Genomic DNA, 14,801 nt, shown 5'->3' with positions numbered 1-14,801 from the left:
CACACACACACACACACACATAAAAAACTTATGACCAAACTCACACACTCACGCAGCAAAGAATCATCATCATCAATAAATGAACATCTAACTGAAATGTAATTACTACTGAAAACGTTATAATCCTGCTGTTGATATAATTATGGTCTGCATTTTTCCAGCAATAGCCATTTTCTGTATTTGTACATTCTAAACTTACAGTACCTCTTTGCAGTAGTTTCAGACGATTTAATTACATTTGCAGTCGCTTATTTTTATTAGCCTCATTGTTCACTGTTCACTCTCCTACAACTGTTTCAGAGCTGTATTAAATTATTAAGTTATTATTTCCTCTTGCTGTTGCTACACATTAAAATCATTCAACTGGTGAAACATGGGATGGATTTTATTGTGAAGCAGTTGCAGGAAATGCAATGTTTTTGTCAGAGGTTAGTGCTCACTACGATCATTCAAAACCAAATAAGACTTTGGTCATTTTAGGCCATTTTTCATCCTTTCAGTCCTATATGATTAATGAAGGAAAAGCCTTCACTTGCTTCCCTAACCCAGCACCATAATAATCCACTGACAGGTGATAAAAAACAGAACCCCATCCTGTTGATCTCCACCAAAATCCCTCACAGTTGGTGTAAGCTAACATGGCACACTTAAGCTAGTACCAAATCCCGTTGCAATTCCGAGTCCTTGCCAGAACAGAACATTTGTTCTCTTGTTGTTTTGTTGTTGAAGCCCAGCCAGCTGCATGACTCACGTTTGACGTTCCACTTGATCTGGCTGCTGTCCTGCAGGCTCAGTCTCTTGTCCAACTCCTCCTGGATCACTCCCAGCTTGCGGATCTGAGCAGGGCTGGTTAGTGCCATATCCTCTACAGACAAGTGCACACCGGCCAACCTGGCTGTGGAAATTATTATTATTTTTATTATTACTATTATTTTCTTGGCAAGGACTGTGTTTTAGATATTGTAAATGACATGCTTTTAGGTAAACAACAAGGGGAAACATTTGTTAGTTTTCATCTTCAAATTTAGATTGTGATTAAGTGGAAGTAGGGCAATGATAAATGACGGCACCATTGCACAAATGTGCATTCACTCACACAGCAGGTGATGAAGCACCAGCCCGTCGTACAGATCCTCCTCCAGACTCTGAACCACTATGTGATCCGGTTTCAAAGTGCTATTGATCCAACAAACCAGTGCCTACCAAAACACAATTAATCACACAGTCAGATCAACAAAAACTTTCATCTTCTTGCATACATTTTTCTGTTTCAAAGGTGCCAAATGAAAAACCGCATGAAACCTTGTTTTTTGTTATTCTCTTTATTGATTTTCAGATTTCAAGATAATAAAATCTTGCAGTAGATAGAAATGATGACAAATACAAATTTCGCCCCCTAAAATAACTGATATTTTATGTGTTTTATCCTCCCAACTTTATTAGACATGTTAATTGAGTTTTTTTTTTTCATTCATTGCTGTCATCTTTTGCCAAGTCAGATCCAGCAGACTCTGCCAACAATTCCTTAGTGTGACTCTGTTCTGTCTCCCATCACCTCTGATAATTATGTTCATTAAAATTTCACCGATCCTTTCACCTTTCTCTCTGCATCAGACATTATTCATGCTCTTCGCTCCACACATATACATGCAGGCTCTGTAATGTATTTCCTGTGTAGCATTCATCTCCAGCCCACTCAGAACACACTCCCTGTGCAGCAGGATGGGGTTTGATGTTTCAGTAATAAGTATAAATGTTTAATATAAGACAGCGATTCAGACAGAGCTTTATATGTAGATAACAGGAATTAATTTCTTACCTCCTTTAGCTTTTCAAATTTGGGGTCTTTTAAAGACGCCGGCTGAATCAGCTTCTGCTTCTCGCCTGTGTGAATATATAAACAAACTGCATTGGTGAAATATTATTGTTTCTTATTATACAGCCTTTAACATTTTACAATTCAGTGATTGACAGCTCTTTTATCATTTCTGGCAAGCTGAATATTGTATTTATTAAAAGGGAACCCCTCTGTGTTTTCTCCTTTACTACAATATACACACAAATCCTTATTTGAATGCATGCCCTACATGCATTTTGGATGTATTTTTCATGCTGTTTCAGGCAGCCAAATGTTTACATTAAAACCATACTGTATTAAAAAGCAATTAGCAAAGTTCTGGAACTTGCATCAGTTGTGTAGTAAATCCCACTAAACATTTAGTCTGCATTATGTTTGGTCAATATATTATTTGTCTCACTTTGCCAGACCCTCATCCAAAGCGCGCTGAAGGAGGGTCTGGCTACTGATGTTATAGCGTTTGGGGATGGGAGGAAAACATGCTGTGGTTTAATGGCATTTCTTTAAACCAATCACAATCATTATGAACGGTGCTAAACTCCGCACAGAGCCGCTGCAAAAATAGTCGTGCGAGAGAAAACTCAGATTGGACAGCCAGTCCAGCTAGCTGTCTCAATTTACCCTGCAGAGATCTGAGGAGCAGTTAACCACAATCCTCATACATCCACCGAATTTAAAATTCCAACACAAAGAAAGCGGAAGGAAACAGAAAATACATGCATCCAGCGGAATTTCCTGCAGCACCGGAGCATTACCGGAAGTGGAAGGTGAAGGATATAGACTAATCTGATACTATATTGACTAAAGAACAGAGGATTTTAGTTTCTTTCAGCATATTGTTTTGGTTTAGTAGTAAACAACTTTACTATTTTCATCCACCATCAATGCTCTCAACAGAGACGTTTAGCAGCCAAAGAGACAGACAATTCCCTCAGGTGGTGGAAACGAGACCATAGTTCAAAAGAGGGTGATTATTGGACTTACATTCCCCAAAAACAAAACTCTAAATGTCTGCTGAATGTGGAAATAGGCAACTGTTTGTTTACATGTTTACCACAGCAACCTACACAGTAACTTGACATTTGAGGAAAAAAAGAGAAAAAAGGTGAAGGGTGCAGACTTTGATGTTAATTTTAAGGAGTTACACAAGTAACGTCTGCTGATGAATTTTCATATCAAAGGGAAATTAATTAAAACACATACTGTAGATGTTCACGATTGGGGGACAACTTGTTTAAAGAGTTGTTTAAAGGTCTAAAATGCAAAAGAGTGATTTGCAATATGATAAACTGGGATGTAAAGGTTGTGTAAATCAAGGTAAATACCGTGACTTAAAACATACAAAACTACTGGAATTGTCCTTTCAAGGATGCAGTAGGTCCAGGAGCTGATTTGAGACTTCAGCAGTCTGAATAACACAACATTAAGTGGGCAATTCCAAAAGTACAGTCTTCTGTGTATGAAATTCTCCTATTTCTGCTAGTATAGCCACAACAACCAATGCACATTTATTGGTGTGAATACTGCATTAAGATAGACTTATGTCAACCTAAATGTACTACACAAATCATGAGTGACTGAGACTGAACATTATGACAATGTATATATCAGTTTATTGAATTACCACATACCCTGAAAAGATTCAACGTCCACAGTGTCATCCTCTTTGTGATACTGAAAGACAGCAGCTTCCATCGCTTCACCTCAGCAAAACCTGCAGAGACGAAGAGCTTGAATATAAACGACAGAAGAATAAAGAAAGACTTTCTCCATCATCATGTTTGGAAGAAAGTATATATCTCTCTCAAGGGGCTCAGCAAGTGTCCTCAGATTTCAACTGCTGCATAGGGAGTTCCAACGATGGCACTGCTAGGCAGCTTACTGTTGCATGAAAGTGCACCTCCAAATTCCTGCTTTTCAGGTTTAAAGATCACAGTCTTGTACTTAGCTCAACTACACTGCATTTCTATTGTTGGGTTTTGTAAGTGTTTTTTTACGACTGAAGGTTTTAAAAATACAAGTGAACAAGTCGAAAACTTGTCAAACTGAAAAAGGAAGTTGGTTAGTTTCACTTCTCTTTTTTAGTAGCCTGCCCAACAGATATGTTGATCCCCCACAAATTTGCAGGACTGCACCTCCATGTCGTAGTGTGTTACAGCAAAGTAACACACTACGACAAAACAGACATGACCTGGAGCATGTCAAACTGTCTGGATCTGGAGAGTGAAACTTTTCTTTTCCTGTGCTTTATGTGTGTGGCTTCCTTTTCCTGAGGTTGACAGTTACTTTCAAACAAGGTCATAAACAAAAAGTCTTTTAGAGTAAGCTTACCTTCGGCACTCTTGAGAGTGACTCAACAGAATGACTTCAGCTGAATTGAGTTCCGTGTCAACTCCACAAACTGTCAAACAGCGGTATAAGAAATGGAGGGTTGTACGTAGCCGACTATCTGAATACAGCCTGTTGTGAAGTCTATCAGCGTACAAGTCTGACGGCACTAAATCTTAAAAGAAAATAACATGTCACAGGGTCAAAAGGGAAGATAATCACAACTGAGAGGGTGTGGCAGAGAAGTGTACTTCCTCTTTTTGAAACTGGCTTTGCACGTTTTTCAGAAGGGCATTTATATTCTGTGTCACAAATGGCATTTAAGACTTTAATAGTAGCCTATGCATTGAGATAAAACAGGGAAGACTCTTCTTGGATAGCAAATGTATTGTTGAGAAAACCACACTTCAGGAGGGCAAAGATAAACGTGACAGTCAAAAGCCCGAACCACTCAGACCCAACTCACACATCTTACATGCTCTCACATCTGTGAGCAAATCAATTTGCAATCGTCTGGTCTCCAGCCTTCTCCATTCTCCAACAAACAAGAAAAAGAAGGCAAGAGAAGAGAGAAAACACGACGAGCTCTGCATGAGCACCAGCCTTGTTGAAGAAAAGAAAAAGGACCACACATCAGCCAGACGAAGGGGCAATTTGGGGGATGTGAAAGGTTACCATAGCAACAAAGCAATGAGATAAGAAAGTAAAAGTCTAAAATAAGCCCATAATTCCTTTAGCTAAACCCAAATTTGCAGGAATTGGCTGTTCCAAAGCCAATCTCGTTCAAAAGCCGAAGCAAATTTAACCCATCACACAAATAAGAGACAAAATGAAATTCTCATTCAGTTGGATTTCAGGCATTTATTTCTTGATAGGCAAGATTTGAAAAATAAAAAAAAATAAAAACGCACAGGGATGAGACATCCAGCGTAAGCGCGATTTAGATTGACTGATCCATTTTCTCAATAATTCACCACAGACTCTAAAATGCTTGAGTTGTCGTGCGCTGTGCATGTTAGCAGGGGGCCCATGCTCCGCTTTGGGAGAGCAGTGTGAGGTCCGGGCCTCCTCAGAGACTCGTCTGAAAGGCCAGTCAATACCAAGATACTCTGACTGAGGCTCTCCCGGGACGGAGAGAGAACGCACTTAAGGCAATAACATTGGCTTAAGATGTGGTATGGTGTGTTCATGGTTCAGTCAATGAGTACTGTACCAGTCACAGTTCCTTTCTGTCAAGTAAAAGCAATTATGGTATATACGTGCACAACCAAACACAAACAACACACCAACACACACACAACCCACACACACACACACTGGAAGATACAGTATAACAAGTCGCAGGTTGGCTTAGCTGAACATAAAGATGAACGTAGGGGGAAACAGCTCTCCAAACAAACTACTCTTTTAATAATTACACATATCAATTTTAGATACTTTATAATATATAACAGCATTTCAATTTTCTTAAATATTCTGGAGAGTAACCAGGTTATCACAAATTACTTCCTGTTTTAACATTCCTTTTCCTGTCATGACTATTGTGTGTATTCAAATGCAGGCTAAGAGTTGCAGGGTTTCCTGGGTTGCATTCGAGGAAGGAATAAGTAAGTTTTGACATAAATACTAACATTAAGAGCATTTTTCAGGCTACTCTCCATGGGTCTTTTTAAGTCCCACATAATAATGATTTTTTAGTCCCATTTGTTCTCCTCCAGTGTCCAGACTGTAATGGATAATAATCTTGCATAATCTTTGCAGGCACAGTGCAACGATCAAAAGTATATAGGGGGGTGAAACTGGAAAAGTTCAATCAGAGTTTTTGTAGTTGGTGAACAGGTTGTAGAGGACTCTGAGGGTGGACTTGAGGTTCAGGTTGACAACATCTGGAAAACAAAATGGAGACAGCCAAGATCATTAGAGTTTCAAAAGAAAAACTGGATCCAAAAAATAAATGGGCTGTGCTACCATAAGATCATATTTACATTTCAAAATAGCTTCTTCTATAATTGCTGTTGGACTACTTTCCCTATAAGGTTATTTGGAATTTTGGAAAACAAAATGGGGCTAAACATAGCTCATCATAGATCATATGATGTATTACTTCTGACCAGGAGAGATTCAAAGGTACAAAAATACTTTATGTTCTTTTCATCAATAACATTATATCGGCTACAACACAAGGGCTTATTGGCTTACTGTAATTTCTCATCAAAACTAGGTCTTTGGTAAGTGATTCAACCCAGACACCATTTTGTTACAACATTGTCATATTGCATCACCATTTAAGCCAGGATGCCTTATGCTCCTTATCGTCTGCATTTCCCTGTTAGCTTGGGTGACACTGTTGATGTCATTAACAGCTACCTTCATTTATAATGAACCTGCAGATGTGCACAAACACACAAACCTTAACAAACTATCTGCTCCTAGGAACACAAACTGCACTTGGAAGATAATAACAGTATGAAGATCAGCTATATACACTGTATAATACCATCAACATGGGCCTGTGGTCAATTACTTTGTATCTCAGTGTAACGAGTCCTCCCAATTAAATGTGTAAAAAATAAAAAGACGTAATAATCAGGTTTAGAAAGACTCCTAATCCTGTATACTAACCACCCATAAATGTGCTGGTATCGAGTTGGGGGATAGCTTTAAATACTTAGGCATTGTTCTTGATAAAAGAAATGTGGTTTAAATCCTATCCTGCTTCCATGTGAAACAGTTCCAACAGTGCCTTTTTTTGTTGAGGAAAATTTTATTATTATTTAATGTAATTTAATGTTTTTTTTAAATAAAAGTTGTAATGTTCTGTATTGTTGCTTGGCATGGGAACTTGACGTCACGGGCTCGGTAGCCTCATCAAAGTGGCTAGTAGGATTTCTGGGAGGAGTCAAGCCCAGTTTACAGACCTATATAACAAGCAGGTGCTCAGGAAGGCTTCCCTACTGGGAAGTAGTGCCAAGATCAACCTTTGAACGGTTACTCCTGGGTGGTCATTTTAAAGTGCCTGTTATGAAGACCAAGAGATATATACAGTTTTCTTCATCCTTGCTGCCATTCACATTTTAAAGAGTAGATAGTTTAAAACTGTTGTATGTAAATTACTCATTTGCACATTAATACAGCGTGGAGGGAAACAATATTTAAAGATTTTGAAAGTCCATTCTGGTTCAAGATTCAAATATGTATTAATCAAATACCCAATTGTGCAGTATAACACTTAGTTGTCATCTCCCTGGACTGTGCAAAGTGCAGTTATAAAATAATAGCAATATAAAGACATAAAAAGGAACATTTAAAGAGCAATTAAGGCCAAAGAAAATAATAACAAAGAGCAAAAGAAAAAGTATGTACGATGCAGTAAGTAGTAGAATTAAACTTTAAAAGTGGAATGTGGGATTTTAAATATAGAACAAGAATGTGAAGGAAAACATTCATAAATATTTTAAGTAGCTCTGAGAATTATGTAAGTACTGTATATACTGTGCAAGAGAGACGTATAGTGTACGGTTAAATAAATATATCGTCCTGAGATGGTACAGATATTTATGGCTCTAGCATTAGCTTAAGCTAAGAATGTAATTAAATCAAAACAACTCAAATCAAATGAATTCTTCTTTCAATATCATATTCCGTGGATTCAAATGTGTGTACCTGATATTGTTTGAATGCTTCAGTGGAGTAAGGTACTGATTACAGTTTAAGTAAGTTATCAGTCAACTGCATTAGATTAGCATTTCTAACAGGGTTAATGAAATGCAAATCTCTGTGATAAAATGGGAATATACTTAATTGTGAACTAATAATCATAACAACAACTATGAGAAACCAGTAAGTTATATTTTAAGTATAAGTTGTTAAATTCTCCTAAAAAAAAGAACAGGCTGGTTTATTCAAACGTGTAGTTTAGTACAGAATGAACCCAGCACCATCTGTCCAGAATGAGACTTTAAGGGTAAGGCAAGGTCTCCATCTACTGGACAACCTTTAATATACCTGCTACTGTAGGACATCAACCATTGAACTTCTTTTAAATGACATATTCTCAGCAAAAGAGACTCATAATCTCAGTCAGCCTCCATTAAACTTCCCCTTGGAAAAGGGTCTTTTATGTAATTTTGTAATAATGTAATCTCTAAAATACCTTCTGGTCTGGCTTTGGGTTTCTTCAGACCTCCATCCTGCATCAGCTCAAAGGCAAACGCCACATTGTGGACCTGAGGGGACACAATATGGAAACTTAATGTAATGATAATTTGCACAAAAAAAAGTCCTATTCGACCAACAAATTTCACTTTTTGAAGGCTTCACCTTCTGTTCGAAGTTCTCAGGCGTGAGGAAGAAGTTGTACAGAGGGACAAAATAGTCTTCTAGCAGCCCCATCAGCAAAATCAGGTACACGCCATCCGCAAACTGGACACACACACACACAAACACCCACACAAAAATGTACAGCACATACAATAATAAAACTGCAAAGTAAATCAGATTGTATTATATGTTTCAAACATAATGCATGGAAATAGAGGGAAGATGAGATGATGAAAATAAGTTACATAACACAAACTCATGATCATTTTAATATTTGACTGGACTGCGACTCAAATCTCTTACCTGAGATTCCAGCTCAGTAACCTCCAGGTTCAGCTTGTTCAGGTGTTTGTTCACAAAGGTGATGAGAGACTGGTAACGGGATCAACAAACGTTTCAAATCATAAATACAGAACAGTTTAAAAAAATAAACACCTAATTTGAAGTCATTATACTATCCATTATCTTTCAAGAAAAGGTTTTTAATACCGTTTTCACCACGTTGAGCTTGTCAGGTGCATGATCCAACAAAGTGTCAAACGCATCCCTCTCTGTTGTAAAAAATAAATAATTCAAAGTTTATGAATACTTAATAAAGAAACAGTTTGACACTTTTGACAATGTCAATGGCTGTGGAGTAGGCTAATGTCTGGCTATGTGAGAGACGTTAAAAGCAACCATGTTGTGGATGCTGTTGTCTCAGACTGGCAACCTCCATGAACTTCGAGTCTGGGGAGGAGGGGGCGGGGGAGACAACTCTCTTCAGTATTTTGAATTTGTACTGCAGTAACTGTTTTAAACACTAGCTGTCAGTATTACATGGGAACAGAGGAAAACAGCTAGCCTGGCATGTTGTTGTTTTACAGCTGTAGCTGCGAGGCAGCAGAGAGGAAGTCACTGCTCCCGGCCAACAAATAGTCGGACACATACTGTAAAACCAAACATTGTGGCTTTTAGACTTTAGTTTTTATTTTAATTAAACAAACAACATATAACATGTTAATTAGTGAACTTTAAAAAGGTGCTAAAGAGATAGAGTGTGTTAGCGTCAAGTGGAGCTATACTAGCTGCAACTTATGTAGCAAACAAATATGAGAGTGGAATTAATCTTCTCATCTAATTGTCAGCGAGAAAGTAAACAGCGCATTTCCAAAAATTTTGAACTTTTCCTGGAGGCAGATGAATAAAGATAGAATAAAAATAAAGGGACATTTCCATAATTGTTACTGTAACATTTGTGGGTTAGACTCACCAAACCTTCCCATCATCATTCTGAAATGAGACAATTTGAAAAACTATTTAGTTATACTTTAACTACAATTAACATTATTAATACTTTACATTACAACATTGATATAAAAAGAAGTGGATACAATTATTAAGTATCAGCTCTTACTCTGTGGTGCTCGTCAACTCCTTGGTCACAAGAGCCGTCTGCAGGATGCCCTCTCGTTTCTGCTCAAACAAAATCAAGTTACTTCCTAAAGGAATAACTGGCATTGAAAAATCCTAAAAGATGACGGAAGGATTTAGCCATAAACTGACACTATACTATGTCACTATGATCAGTGTAAGCCTCATTATATTATTGTTTTGAATGGGTCTTGGTTATTTTCATGGTTTTAGGCAGCTCTTGAGCTGTCTTAAAGGTTACATTTAGGCAATTTCTGAGGTGACATGATTGTATTACAAATTTTACTTGTAACTTGTAGACATGTTTTTGTTAAACGTTTGAATTATTTGTCTTATGTTGTTTATCTGTACCTCACTGTTATTGCTGCCTACAGTGCCTTGCGAAAGTATTCGGCCCCCTTGAACTTTTCAACCTTTTGACACATTTCAGGCTTCAAACATAAAGATATAAAATTTTATTTTTTGTGAAGAATCACCAACAAGTGGGACACAATTGTGAAGTGGAACGAAATCTATTGGATATTTTAAACTTTTTTAGCAAATAAACTGAAAAGTGGTGCGTGACAAATTATTGGGCCCTCTTGCGTTAATACTTTGTAGAGCCACTTTGCTGCGATTACAGCTGCAAGTCGCTTGGTGTATGTCTCTATCAGTTTTGCACATCGAGAGACTGAAATTCTTGCCCATTCTCCTTGCAAAACAGCTGGAGCTCAGTGAGGTTGGATGGAGAGCGTTTGTGAACAGCAGTTTTCAGTTCTTTCCACAGATTCTCGATTGGATTCAGGTCTGGACTTTGACTTGGCCCTTAACACTGGATACGTTTATTTGTGAACCATTCCTTTGTAGATTTTGCTGTATGTGTTGGGATCATTGTCTTGTTGGAAGATAAATCTCCGCCCAGGTTCAGGTCTTTTGCAGACTCCAAGAGGTTTTCATCCAGAATGGTCCTGTTTTGGCTGCATCCATCTTCCTCAATTTAAACCATCTTCCCTGTCCTGCTGAAGAAAAGCAGGCCCAACCATGATGCTGCCACCACACATGTTTGACAGTGGGGATGGTGTGTTGAGGGTGATGAGCTGTGTTGCTTTTACGCCACAATCGTTTTGCATTGTGGCCAAAAAGTTCGATTTTGGTTTCATCTGACCAGAGCACCTTCTTCCACATGTTTGTGTGTCTCCCAGGTGGCTTGTGGCAAACTTTAGATGAGACTTTTTATGGATATCTTTGAGAAAGGCTTTCTTCTTGCCACTCTTCCATGAAGGCCAGATTTGTGCAGTGTACGACTGATTGTTGTCCTATGGACAGATCTCCCACCTCAGCTGTAGTTCTCTGCAGTTCATCCAGAGTGATCATGGGCCTTGGCTGATTCTGGTCATCTCCTGTGAGCTGAAGTTTACGGGACGGCCAGGTCTTGGTAGATTTGCAGTGGTCGGATACTCCTTCCATTTCAAAATGATCGCTTGCACAGTGCTCCTTGGGATGGTTAAAGCTTGGGAAATCTTTTGTATCCAAATCCGGCTTTAAACTCTCCACAACAGTATTACGGACCTGCCTGGTGTGTTCCTTGGTCTTCATGATGCTCTCTGCGCTTTCAACAGAAACCTGAGACTATCACAGAGCCGGTGCATTATACAGAGACTTGACCACACACAGGTGGATTCTATTATCACCATCAGTCATTTAGGACAACATTGGATCATTCAGAGATCCTCGCTGAACTTCTGGAGTGAGTTTGCTGCACTGAAAGTAAAGGGGCCAATAATTTTGCACGCACCACTTTTCAGTTTTTTTATTTGCTAAAAAAGTTTAAAATATCCAACAGATTTCGTTCCACTTCACAATTGTGTCCCACTTGTTGGTGATTCTTCACAAAAAATAAAAATGTTATATCTTTATGTTTGAAGCCTGAAATGTGTCAAAAGGTTGAAAAGTTCAAGGGGGCCGAATACTTTCGCAAGGCAATGTATCTTGAAAAATAAATTCTTAATCTCAGGGAGGGTTAAATAAAAGCTTATTAAATGAATAAAATTAACTATGTACCTTTGTAATCATCCCTCCATTAGTGCACATAATGATAGTGAATGCCAACCCTGTGTGGGCTTGATGAGCCACTTTACCTTGATGACGACCACCTGCACAGAAACATGCTCAGGCAGTCTGATGGGGGCCTGGAAATGCATCGCGAGAGCCACCAGCAGATAGACAATAGCCACCAAGTTCTTTGAATGAATAGCTGTAACGGTAAATCATAAGAAACGACTGTCAGCTCGTTGCACGCTGCAAGTGAACATACTGATGCAAGCAATTTTCTAAAGATGAAAGGTAACAGTCTGTGCTTTTAATCCAAAAGACAAAACAAAAAATGAAAAAGCTGCAAATGAGCAGTTAATGAAGCATGAATTAATCCAACTCTGTGGACTGCAGTGGGAAACCATGAGCTTTGTAGAGCTCCTCAAAACCCTGTACAGGGTTAAATTCTTGCTATTTGTAATTAAGAGATTATGTGTTCCACCAATTTAAGGTTCAGTTGCCAGTCACCAGGATGCAGCCTGTAACAACAGATGTGTCTTGTTTTCTGTGGCTGTGGAGGAGTTCTCCAATGCGTGCCAAAATAACCCCAATGATGTCATAGTGATGTCATCAGGGTTATCTTGGCAAGTTGCATTATGTGAAATGTAGGTTTCAATATTTCTTTATCCATCCTTTTTAAATCGGCTCTTCTTTGTTCCCCAACTTCATGAAAGTGCACAAACTTAATCACTGGAGTATCAGTTTACGCAGAAAATCACTGCAGTGGTTGTAAAACTCACAGTCCACACTCCACTCAATGGTCCAGCCGTGAGGCCTCAGCAGTACATTGACGGCCTCCAAAACCGTCTGAAGCTTCTGCTTTTGGCCAATCTCTGACTGGGTTACCTCGGCCACGTTCAGCTTCCTGCCAGACAACTTTTCTGTCAACATCAGGAGAGACGAGATGGCAGCTCAAACACAAGGGGAAGGACTTTCCATAATCATGAATAATTGTTTACAGAATCATGTAGCAGTAGTATCTTGTACTGAACACACACACACAGCCTGAAGATAACTTTTTTGACCACCTGCCATAGTCACTTTTTACCAGCCACTTCTTTTAGCCTCAGAAAGGTGAAAATCCGGAATTGCTGTGTCTCTATGATCTTATCCTGTCCTATTCATGGCGGCCTACCTGTGGACATTGCTGTAGGCCTATTAGAGGGGACTGCCTTAATGGAATTTTTTTCCCTTACATTCATTTTACTTTTATACTTTAAGTAGTTTTGAAATTGTTAAACAGCGGATTAGACAGTTTGTCAGACTGCAATAGTTATTACTAAGTGGGAGCGAGAAAGAAACCAGTCAGTGTGGAGATTAAAAAATGAGGAGCTGGATTTTCCCTTTGATAACACAAAAACACAGAATTTAAGATTCTACATACAATTAAAACATGCTCTATGTAGGAAATGTAATAGATAATTGGAGTACAAGGTAGTACTACTGTAGTACTGTAGTACTGTACATATGTGACATATAGCAAACTAAAAACTGCCAATGTTATTATATAAATTTAGTTTTTATAACTGCTACTGTTACAATATTACTATTCATTTGGCAGATACTGTACTTGTTTCTAAAGGAGATGCTTTTGTCCAACCTACAGAGTAACAACAGATACGTGCTATCACAAAATGCTAATTTTTGGGGAAATTGGCTTGGGATTAAATGTTAGTAGTTGATAACATGCAGAAGGTGAACTCTGAAAATATCATAATGTTGTTGTTTCATATTAAAGTCAGTCCTAAACTTTGCATTTCCAATAAACATAGTGCTGACAGAGTGCAGGTATTAAACACTTTCTACTACTACTAATACTGCCGATTATCATACTGGTGAATGGCACGTTTAAGGCCTACAAAAGCTATTTGGATAAAGATGTTGTGAGAGTTGTGATGCTTTCTTCCTCACCAAATAATTTCTGGAGCACTTGTCCATCATAACAGTCCTCCTCCAGGTCTTTGACTATGATCCTGTCTTCCTCCAACTCACTGTTGATCCAGTCAATCAGGACCTGCACACAAATCACAATGCAATAAAACCTAGAGTCAAACTTCATCTGTGTGCTGTTTTCTTTGCGTTTGCATTTCTCTGATTGTGCTGAAACGATATGATCCTTGTGCATAAAATATGATCCCAGACTACCTTCAAAAGATCTTTAAATTTAAGATTTTCCCGCGATGTTGGGTCCACCATGATCCTCTCAGCGTTTTCCTCTGGTGAAGATAATGCAAGAGAAACTCAGAGTAGAGTCATAGTGACACTCAAATATCCTGTTTCATTTCCTAAATATTTGTATCCCTTTTGGATACATACATACTTTTTGTCTCACATATATACAACTCTACAGACAAATACACACATGTACAATGTTCCTATCTCCCCCACATCAACAGTAATTCACATGGTGACTAAAGGCAAGGGTGTCTCCCCTCCACTCACTCTCATTTCCTGCTTTTCCACTGTCAAAGTCCCCATTACTCAACATATACATATATATATATATATATATACACATGTATACATATATACATACATACATACATATATATACATACACATATATATATACACATACATACACATATATATATATATATATATATATATATATACACATACATACATACACACATATATATATACACATACATACACACATAGATATATATACACATACATACACACATATATATAGACATACATACATACACAGATATATATACACATACATACACATATATATATATATACACATACATACACACATAGATATATATACACATACATATACACATACATACATACACAT

General features: G+C 38.1%; 2 protein-coding genes across 10 annotated transcripts in view; both read right to left on the bottom strand.

Annotated features, from left to right (window-relative positions):
* Positions 1-4,440, bottom strand: part of parvg (parvin, gamma) — a 13,318-nt gene extending 8,878 nt beyond the window's left edge. For 3 of the 6 annotated variants that reach the window (XM_032524425.1, XM_032524429.1, XM_032524430.1), the window contains exons 1-5: positions 4,190-4,440; positions 3,490-3,572; positions 1,820-1,884; positions 1,097-1,199; positions 752-895 (exon numbers count right to left, since the gene is read on the bottom strand). In XM_032524425.1, coding sequence (XP_032380316.1) covers positions 752-895; positions 1,097-1,199; positions 1,820-1,884; positions 3,490-3,553 — 376 coding nt within the window. In that variant the 5' untranslated portion in view covers positions 3,554-3,572; positions 4,190-4,440. Of the gene's footprint in view, positions 1-751; positions 896-1,096; positions 1,200-1,819; positions 1,885-3,489; positions 3,573-3,758; positions 3,902-4,049; positions 4,099-4,189 lie in introns of those variants that run through there. The other 3 variants (XM_032524426.1, XM_032524427.1, XM_032524428.1) reach the window with 3 other exon arrangements.
* Positions 4,441-5,027: 587 nt separating this feature from the next.
* parvb (parvin, beta) overlaps positions 5,028-14,801 on the bottom strand; it is a 19,445-nt gene continuing 9,671 nt past the window's right edge. For 3 of the 4 annotated variants that reach the window (XM_032524423.1, XM_032524424.1, XM_032524421.1), the window contains exons 3-13: positions 14,135-14,205; positions 13,901-14,003; positions 12,730-12,870; positions 12,037-12,152; positions 9,903-9,961; positions 9,759-9,778; positions 8,996-9,057; positions 8,810-8,878; positions 8,507-8,608; positions 8,340-8,412; positions 5,028-6,072 (exon numbers count right to left, since the gene is read on the bottom strand). In XM_032524423.1, the coding sequence (XP_032380314.1) occupies positions 5,996-6,072; positions 8,340-8,412; positions 8,507-8,608; positions 8,810-8,878; positions 8,996-9,057; positions 9,759-9,778; positions 9,903-9,961; positions 12,037-12,152; positions 12,730-12,870; positions 13,901-14,003; positions 14,135-14,205 (893 nt within the window). In that variant the 3' untranslated portion in view covers positions 5,028-5,995. The remainder of the gene's footprint in view (positions 6,073-8,339; positions 8,413-8,506; positions 8,609-8,809; positions 8,879-8,995; positions 9,058-9,758; positions 9,779-9,902; positions 9,962-12,036; positions 12,153-12,729; positions 12,871-13,900; positions 14,004-14,134; positions 14,206-14,801) is intronic. The other variant, XM_032524422.1, reaches the window with a different exon arrangement.

Source organism: Etheostoma spectabile, chromosome 8 (genome assembly GCF_008692095.1).
Source record: "Etheostoma spectabile isolate EspeVRDwgs_2016 chromosome 8, UIUC_Espe_1.0, whole genome shotgun sequence".
Lineage (NCBI taxonomy): Eukaryota > Metazoa > Chordata > Actinopteri > Perciformes > Percidae > Etheostoma > Etheostoma spectabile.
Note: the sequence above shows the minus strand (reverse complement) of the source record. Positions and strands in the feature narration are given on the sequence as shown.